The following is a 10,111-nucleotide window of genomic DNA, read 5'->3' as shown; positions in this document are numbered from 1 at the left end:
TGCTAGCAAACTTTTAGCCTGGACTGAAATACCTCCACATTTGCTGTACTGTATGAGTTCAGTTTTCATTTAGTAGCATAAAATGTTGTTTATGATAACATGCCTGCAAAATGAATGACATCTCATCTGCTTCAGCTGTGGTTTGTGTATAGTGCTAATTAGCAAATGTTAGCTGTCCCTGTAAACCATGATAGTGAGATGCAATACGAGGACCCTGAAACTGAAGCAGCTAAATGGAATTCAGCCATCATTCATTTACTTTACATTTGCAGCTGTGCTTTACCTGCCCAACATGTCAAGATGCCTGCTGTGGTAAAAAAAAAAAGCAATGTTGGCATGCTAACGTTAGGGTTGAGCTCTTAATCTTCTCCTTTATTGAAGAGGAAAAAAATATTAATATTATGACATTGACTTCAACCCTATCATCCAGCATTAGTTTATCAGATTTGTAAAGTTATGAGATGTTGCAGTAAGTGGGAGGAGAAAGAGAGAGAGCGAGAGAGAGGGGGATCAAGAGATGGATGGAAGAGGATAATAGTATTTAAAACTTTAAGCACCCAGATCATCTGCAGGCTGCAGCATTAGACGATGACAGTCACTTCCTACATCATCCGTGTGTGTGTGTGTGTGTGTGTGATCTGTGTGCATTAGAACACATCTCTCTGAATTTGTGTGAAAGCATTTCCCATTCTTGCCTTCTTGCCTTTGTATGTGTGTGAGATTAAGGTTTTTTACCCACATCCAAGATGCCAGCTTTGTGTGTGTGTGTGTGTGTGTGTGTGTGTGAGGGTTAGATGGTGTTAGAGATGCCAGGCTATCACTCTATGCAGTTTGATTGATTTTTAGGTTGACAGACACCCAGCGGTGACCATGTTGACCCGCCTCAGAGCCCGGAGCAGGAGCTTGTTCCCCGGCTACAAGCATGGCAACCGGACTCAAGCTGTCAAAGAACCAGCTGATTTTTTATATTTCAGCAACAGCACTATAAAACCATGGAACTCCATGCAGGTCAGATCATTTACTGCTACTACTACTGTGTTTTTATCATTTGTTGTAGTCTTCCCTCAAGTTCCTTTTCTCTTTACTGACCATGAGTTACTCAACTCTATAGAGGTAAAGTTACATGTTTCAGTTAAATGTCATTTAAATATTCAAAGCAAAACACTGAATATAAAAAAAGGCTTTTTATAAAACTGTACCAAAGTCAACACATATTTACTGTTTATTGTTTAGATATTTTTAGGGCTGCAACTTACCATTATTTAAGTTTTTAATGCTTTTTCTAGAGCCCAGGTTGACATCCTCATCACTTTGTTTTATGTCATAGTAAATAATGTTTTTTTTATTATTTGGGTTTGGGAATGTTGTTGGGACAAAAGGAGCTGATATCAAATTCACATATTTCAGAAACTAGAAGCCGTGGTTGTTCATCATCTTTGACTCAAAAATGATTTAAAACAGTTAACAAAATGTGTAGATTATTTCCTGTCAATTGACTAATCAGTTAATCAACTAATCAACTTGGTACGACATGTAACCAAGAAAAAAGCAGCTAGAAAAGAAAAATGACTTATTCACTGCAGGTGGTGAAAGAGTTAAATGAACAACTATTGTATTCATGTATTTTTTTGCCTGGAAGAAGCAACAAACTGTCACAGCTGTTACTTTTCTGGAGGTGTACAACATATTGACAATATGACAATATAATAAACATGTGAATAGCTCCCCCTGGTGGACAATCTCAAATTGTTTTGTCTGATCGCCCAATGAAAAATCCAAATTTTCACAATGATAAAAAAAAGCTAAAAAAATAAAAGTAGGAAATCGTCAAGTTAAAGTAGTTGGAACCAGAGATTACTTGGTGTTAAATGATTCAGTTTCATCATCTTAAATTGATGTGAAATGGTTCAGGTCTGCACCAAGTATTCTGCTCGACTCAGAATTTTGAAATGAAATCTCAGATATTAATGATATTTCCATGTTCTTTTATCACAGGTACGCCTTCTTTAACAGTTTCCTGTCTAGTCCTGTCTTATCCATATTTTTCTTAAATGTTGTAACTAATAATTATTTAATCAAACTATGTATTTATTCTGGATAAACAACCTAGAATTACTAGTGAGCCATTTTTTTTACCCATTACATACAACATAATATGAGATTTGTCACTTTTTCTTTAACGTGTTACTGTTCTCAGTGTTGTAGAGGATGTAACAAAAGCCATGTTTGTACACCTGAAACTTGAAAAATGGGTCAAATTTTGCCCTGAACAGTCTCCTTGTTGTACTTTTTTCTTTTCGTTTAGTTTCTCTTAAATTTTGTGACTTATGATTAGTTGTATTTCTCATAATTGTCCAGAATTTAAATCATATTCAAAGCCTTGTCCTAGTTAGATTATTTCATTCATGTTAGATAAAAGCTGAAAATGCAGAAGTTATCATCCAAACATGAGGCTTTTGTTTTATTTAAAAAGGACCTGAGCAGTGACGTCTACGATCTTTATGCTGATGATGATGATGATGATGATGATGAAGAGGACGATGGATTCCCGGCGTCTCCGTCCCGCCTGGTGCTCTCTCCAACCAAACACTTCACCCTCAACATCAATGTTGGAGGAACGGTAACTTGTACTGCTCCACAAACATAAACCACAGCTGTGTTAGTATCTGACTCACAACATCAAACATCATGTGGTGCCATGAGCATGAGAAAGCCCCAGCCTATCTATACACTGCTAGAACAGGAGGACATGAGATGTGTAAATGTGTCTGTGTGTGCAAGTGTGTAGTTTCAGGGACACATTTTAGACCAAACATAATTTAATTGAGGTCTGTTTGTCCAAATGTGTCCTTAATCGGGGACAACAGCTGATTTTTGGGTCAGTGGTTAGGGTTAGATTAAACTTATATTGTTAGGGTAAGTTTACAGGAAATGAATGTATGTCAGTGTGTGTATGTCTATGTCTATCTGTGTCTATATATGTGTATGTTGGTTTGTGCGCTGTGTGCAATGAGATGTAAGAAATAAAGCATGAGAACGCTGCAGCCTATATACTGCTATACAGCTGGAGGACAGGAGACACGTGTGTGTGTGTGTGTGTGTGTGTGTGTGTGTGTGTGTGTGTGTGTGTGTGTGTGTGTGTGTGTGTGTGTGTGTGTGTGTGTGTGTGTGTGTGTGTGTGTGTGTGTGTGTGTGTGCCTCTTGTCAGTTGGATTTAAGTTGATACCCTTTCTTGGCATGAAAAGCAATTTTAATATTATTACACAATATCATTGTACTATTATTACAGTATTTTATTCCTGTTATTTTTGTTTTGTTGTAATTGTTGTTATTCGTGAGGGTTTGGTAACATTTAGTATTTCTCTGCATAATTAACCCTTAATTATTACCAGGTCAGATTTGATCCATAACACAACAAATGTAACTTTTTCTTTAATGGGCATTTCAAATGTGTAACAAAAATTCTAAGTATGTTTCACACACCTAAACTTGAAATTGAGCCAAACATGAGACTTTTCGGTCACTATTTCCTATACTTGACTGGATTCTCTTGTGCTGTCCTCTCCTGCAGATGTACCACTTACCCTACAGGTTAGCTGCCAGGTATCCAAAAACACGGATTGGCCGGTTGGCCACATACACAGATCACAACAGGAAGTTGGACCTGTGTGATGACTACATCGTCCATAGCAACGAGTTCTTCTTCGACAGGGACCCTCAAATCTTCCACAACATCTTCAACTTTTACAGGTGAAATAAACTACATTATAAACTATAATATTTTAAAATGGTATCACGCACACACACTGTTTCCCTCTTCTTTCTATGAACACTTGTTATAATAGTTGATCTCCTGTCTCTGTCCTCTCCAACCAGGACTGGAGTGTTGTGGATCAAAGATGAACTGTGTCCCCGCAACTTCCTGGAGGAGATAAACTACTGGGGAGTCAGAATCAAAAACAGCCAACGCTGCTGCCGCATCTCCTTTGAGGAGAGGCAGGATGAGCTGTACGAGCAGCTGAAAATACAGAGACAGCTGCTGGCAGAGGTGGGTTAACTTACAATTTTGTAATGGACTTGCATGTGATAGTCTGGCTCTAGATGTCAACATGTCCAGATTTGTCAGCTAAGTGTTTAGTAGTGTTCTTGTGGATGTTTGATTTCCTCAACTGGAGAAACAGCTGAGCCAAGTCAGATGACAACTGATGTAAATCACAAATCACGTTGCTGATACAAATCACTTTTTTGGTTCAGTTCAAAGATTCATTGTCACTGACTATCTAGTTCATTCTATATTTTGGTATATGCATCAGTAAGTGAACACATCACAGCTCATATAATGCTGATTCTGGCTGTCTTGCTAGTTCAAGTTGTCACATTCTGTTCAGAACTAAATTCACATAAACAAACACAGTACATAAGGTTATCAGCTCAGCACTCTATTATTACAACAGAGGTATGATGTCATGATTGTGATTGTAGCTCTGGCAGAATTTAATATGCTTTGAAGGACGGTCTGTCTTCAAACAACAGTCAGGAGCCCAAATGATGACTATTAGAAGATCCATTCATTATGCACTTAAAATGGAAGTGATGGAGACAAATCCACAGTCCTCCTTCTGTGTAATAATGTATTTAAAAGTTGATCTGAAGCTAATATGAAGCTTCAGTCGTCCAAATGAGTCAAATCAAGTAGATATGTTAATAATAAAGTTTATCTTTTTGTTACTATACTTCCACCACAGCTCAACATGGAAACACTAAGAGGGAATTTGATGCTAAAAAGACTGTAAATGTGTCAGATATCACTTGATATGACTAACTCAGACTGCTGAAGCTCAATAGAAGCTGATCATCTACTTTAAATGAGTGTGTGGACACACTGTGGATTTAGACCTCCATCACTTTACATTGGAAGCACATTTGAAGGAGATCATTTAATAGTCAGTATGAACAGGAAGAATGATTACAGTGAGAAAAACCTCTTAAGGTGTTCATGTTGACACCTGACTGCTAAACACTGCTAGAAACTACTGACAGTAAGACAGTAATCATGATGACTCAGTACAGTCAGCTCACTTTGAAGATTCATTGATAATGTTACATAGAGTTAATAGTTGTTTAAAATCAGTTTTCATGATGTATTAGCTAAACTTACCATAAGCTAACCACAGAGCAGTTTGGCTAACCCGTCAATAGAATAAATATACAGAAATACACATATCTTTTCACCATTACTTTTTAGACTTCATATTAAAAATGAATTTAGTTAAATATTCCTTTTTAAAAACATGAGAAAACGGATGACTCATGGTGGGAACAGGGAACGCTAGCTGTACTGTAAGTTAGCATGTAGCTTGTGTCATGTAGCTTTATCATCGAGCCACATAGAAAGCACAGTCACAGTTCAATAACTCTTCTTCATTTGCTCAAATGTATATTGTTATTACACTTGACAATGATTTTTAACAGTTTTAACACATTCTGTCCTGAAATACAGAAAAACAAATAACCTAAAATTAGCATCCATTTTTCTTTCGTGTTGTGTGTTGTGACTATTTCCTGACTATCTATCAGGCATCCTTCATCTTGCATTGGGCTTATTTCAAAGGTAAAAACAGTGCAGTCTCTCCATGCAGACACTTTATTTGTCTCTTTGATTCTTCCTGCCACCACAATACAATATGAGGACATTAAATATTTATTTGTGGTACTTGTAATATATGAGATTCAACAAGAGAGTCACTTTAGATAATTCACAGTACACACTGGAGACAGTTTTCAGTTCAACTAAATAGTCCCTATAAACTACCTAATGAATTCTTTATTTAATGCACAATAATAATCATTTTTCTCTTCCTGTCAGGTTCCATTATTATTAAAGTGCTGCGAAATAAAAATGCCAAGTCATCACCTAGCACTGCTTCATTGGTAAAGCAGATTGGAAGTTTATATTTTTGTACCTGTGAGAGTTTGTCAGTGACTGAGTCTGTCTGTCTGACCCATATTATAAATCAGAGCTCTGCTGTCTTGACAGATGGAGAGAGAATAAGCTTTTCCTTGGCACAGATTTTGACAGATGTTTCCATCACGGGAGGTCCCACTCGGATGCAGTTTGCCGTACTGCCTTCTTCCCTGCTGTGTTTTCTTGACATTTAGTTTATTTAGTTATTTAGTTGAGTTATGTTGTAGCTTGTGTTTTTGACATTTAGTTTGTTTGGTTTTGTTTTGACCTCATTTTCAGATCTTTTTATTAACCATTTCCCATTTATTACTCTTTCATTTTATATTTAGCTTACATACACACTTACCTACTGTATTCTTCTACAACTTTAATGAGCGTTCTGTTCTGTTTTTGAAGTTGTAACTTACATATTCCCATCATTCGGCCACATATGATCATAAAATATGTGTGACTCTGATCTATTCCTGTCCTGTTCCTCCAGATGGAGATGGAGGAGGACGAGGCGGTGTATTACGGCATGGCTTTCGGGTCGACCCGCAGGACAGTCTGGAACCTGATGGAGAAGCCATTCTCCTCTGTCCCTGCCAAGCTGATGGCGCTCGCCTCCTCTGTCTTCGTGTTGGTCTCGCTGGTCGCCATGACGCTCAACACCGTGGAGGAGCTGCAGTACAAGGTGTGTGTGTGTGTCGGGGGGGAACAAAAAGGCAAATACGTACTGATGAGATGAGTTCACAGCTTGTTCTTAATAGCCAAAGATGTGCAAAATCGCTGAATGCTCCTTTAATGTTACAGTCAGTGTGATATTCATATTGTTAACCCTCCTGTTGTCCTCGAGTCAATGAAGGACGAGAAGAAGAAGGAAGAAAAGGAAAGGAGGGAAGAAGGAAGGATGGAAGGAAGGAAGAAGGAAGGAAAGGAGGGAGGAAGGATGGAAAGGAGGAAGAAGGAAGGAAAGGAGAGAGGGAGGAAGGATGGAAGGGAAGGAGGAAGGATGGAAGGGAAGAAGAAAGAAGGGAGGGAGGGAGGAAAGAAGGAAGGAAGGAAAGGAAGGGAGGAAGGGAGTGAGGAAGAAGAAAGGAAAGGCAGGAGGAAGGAAGGATGGGAAGGAAGGAAGGAAGGACAGATGAAAGAAGGAAGGAAGGTAGGAGGGAGGGGGGAAAGAAGGAAGATAGGTAGGAGGGAGGAAAGAAGGAAGGGAGGGAGGAAAGAAAGAACAGTCTAAACAGACGGGCTCAGTGTGACCCGGGAGGACAAAACCTGATTTTTCCAAACAATAATCTCACCATCAGATCCAACATGTAGTAACAGTCTATCACTTCCATCATCACTTCCTGTTCCAGACGGCGTCCGGACAGCCGAGCGGCAGGTTTTACGGCGAGTGCGTGGAAACGTTCTGCATCACTTTCTTCACCCTGGAGTACCTGCTGCGCCTCGTCTCCACCCCAGACCTGAAGCTTTTCGGGCGGAGCGTGCTCAACACGGTGGACCTGATCGCTATCCTGCCTCACTACCTGCAGATGGTCCTGGAGTGCTTCGAGGACAAGGACATCCACCAGCACGCAGGGGACATCGAGACAGTGGCCAGAGTGGGAAAGGTAAAGAGACAGAAACCCTCCGCATCAATAAATGGATCCTTTTATCTTTTTTTTATTAGATATCAAATAAATGACATACACCAGTTCTTCATTTGATGTCCCCCCCCTCCAACCACCATCATTATTTTAATTTCCACCCTCCTCTTCTTCATTTTTAGACTTTTTGACAAAGCTTCTTTCTCTTTCTCTTTCTCTTCTTTTTTTTTCTTTCTTCTTCCTCCTTTTAGTTACTGTCCATTTTCTGCTAGTTGATCATTTTCCCTCACACAGCCCAGCCGTCAAATTGACAAATAAAACAGTCATCAGACTTCATTTACTTTGACTTGGAATGGTTCAAGCTCTGTATTGTATATCTGTGGAGCCAACCCCCCCCCCCCCCTCCGCCCAAAAACCCAAAAAGGGGCCCCTGGACACTTCCCCAGATTGCCCGTATGGTAAATCCGGCCATGTATCCCTTATCTCTCTTTGATCTAAACTCAAGAAGGGAACACAATAAATTATAGAATAAATATTTGTGTTATATATTAATTTATATTCAATAGAAAATCCCACTGTTGTCCAGCTGAGGATGAGGAGTTGAGCTGAATTTAAGGGACTAGTTCAAATTTAAGACATACCTTTTTAATCTGGCTTTCAATTGAACTTTATTTTATTCATTCATCTGTCTTTTTACTACTTGGGCTATTCTTTTTATATTCTATTTTATATCCTGATTGTTTTCATAACTCACCTTTTTATATCTAGCTGTAATCAATCAAATTTCCTCTTTTAGTTGTTTTATTATTTAATTTTCTTCTTATCTTTGTTTTTCATTTATTAACCCCACCTCACATTTCTGGTTTTACACACTTTATTTTATAATGGTTTTATTTTATTCTTTATTTATTATAGTTCATTAATATTTCATTATCTTTTATTTTATTTGGGTATTCTGAATTTCTACATTTTTATGCTTCCTCACTGCAGACTCATGAGTTATGATAGCGTTTCCTCACTTCCTGTTTTTATTGAGTCATTATTATTTATTTATTTATTTATTTATATAGGATGTAGAGTGCTGTATAAGTCTGATTGATTTGATTTCCCCCCAAAACATAAAAGAAATAAAATCATAATAATAATAATAAGAATAATAATAATAGGACAACAAATCCTGTCATCCAGTTCTCTTTATTCCTGCACTATCTCAGAATCATGAGTCTGTGTTCATTCACACGTAAAAACCCATCAGTGCAGCAGACAGGGACTGCTGAGGAGGACCCTCCACGCAGCGGTCCATGAACATGAACTGACAGCATCCTCCTCCTCCTCCTCCTCCTCCTCCTCCTCCTCCTCTCCTCCTCTCCTCCTGCGTGTCATCCTCTCTGCAGGTGGGTCAGGTCCTGAGGATCATGCGTCTGATGCGAATCTTCAGGATTTTGAAGCTGGCTCGTCACTCGACAGGCCTCAGAGCGTTCGGCTTCACGCTGAGACAGTGCTACCAGCAGGTCAGAGTCTGAACCGCAGCTCACACACATCCTCAAAAAATCTCTTAAAGTCTTCCTTCTAATGAATGCAGTAGGACAGTTGCGTGAGAAACATCTCCAAACAGGATTCACTTATTTAATTCTAGTTTGATCTTCAGTCACGACTCAGTCCAGCTCTTTCTTTTTCCTTTTTTCTTCGATCGGTTCTCCACAGGCTGCCTGCTCTCACCACGGTAACGGGATGAAAGGAGAACACAGAACAGTACATATGCTGCTCAGCTATAGACAAGCTGGTCAGGAGGGTTCAGAGGAAACTCACTGCTCCTCTGTTATTTCTGATAATTGCTACAATCTAAAAAAATACTGATTTTGGTGCAGAGCTGCAACATGTGACTGTTTAAAGTGATGTAAGGTGGATAAAGTGTAATGTGTGTGAGATTTAACTATAGTGTGAGAACAAGCAGAGCAGCCTTATTGATTTACAGTGTTGTCACAATGATTAATGCAACGCACATTATGATTCAACTTTTAATTAAAATAGTTTTATCTGATGTAAAACAGTGAACATTGGACACAGTTCATTGCATTTGCCATTAGGTTGATTACTTTATTTCTTATTTCATTAGTGTATATGTCTGAGTGAGTGCATATTGGTAGACATTACTGTAAATATACCAGAATTAGCCCAAAAGCTAGTTTTAATAGGTTGTCTCTGCCCCAGGTGTGAGTCAGCAGCCTCAAATCAAGAAATGTAAGATGTGTCAGTTATAATAAATCTAGAACGTAGCTGACAGAAGCAGGACACAATAAAAGCAGAGCAAATTATGATTGAACAAAGCGATAAAAAGAACAGCTTCACAAGAGCAGATATGAGCAAGAATCAATATGAGCAGCAGTAACACAACAGGACAGTTTATCTGCTTTAACAAAGATAGACAGAAGAAAAATGAAAAACAAGTCAAGCAGGAAGACAATTCATCAGCATAAATAAAGACAGACTAGCAGGAACAAGTCAAATCAGATGAACAGGACAGCAGCTTTGTCAGGTGATGAAAACATCCTCACTAGTGCTGACGGATATGGAG

The 10,111-nt window shown here is 38.7% G+C and overlaps 1 protein-coding gene across 1 annotated transcript in view; it reads left to right on the top strand.

Annotated features, from left to right (window-relative positions):
• The first annotated feature begins 870 nt into the window (after positions 1-870).
• The window catches only part of kcnv2a (potassium channel, subfamily V, member 2a), a 10,474-nt gene continuing 1,233 nt past the window's right edge, over positions 871-10,111 (top strand). The window contains exons 1-7 of the mRNA XM_053340531.1: positions 871-1,008; positions 2,474-2,620; positions 3,572-3,750; positions 3,877-4,048; positions 6,447-6,638; positions 7,306-7,560; positions 8,931-9,047. Coding sequence (XP_053196506.1) covers positions 871-1,008; positions 2,474-2,620; positions 3,572-3,750; positions 3,877-4,048; positions 6,447-6,638; positions 7,306-7,560; positions 8,931-9,047 — 1,200 coding nt within the window. The remainder of the gene's footprint in view (positions 1,009-2,473; positions 2,621-3,571; positions 3,751-3,876; positions 4,049-6,446; positions 6,639-7,305; positions 7,561-8,930; positions 9,048-10,111) is intronic.

This window comes from Scomber japonicus, chromosome 19, assembly GCF_027409825.1.
Source record: "Scomber japonicus isolate fScoJap1 chromosome 19, fScoJap1.pri, whole genome shotgun sequence".
NCBI classification, from domain to species: domain Eukaryota; kingdom Metazoa; phylum Chordata; class Actinopteri; order Scombriformes; family Scombridae; genus Scomber; species Scomber japonicus.
The sequence above is the reverse complement of the archived record's forward strand: the minus strand, read 5'-3'. Positions and strand labels throughout refer to the sequence as shown.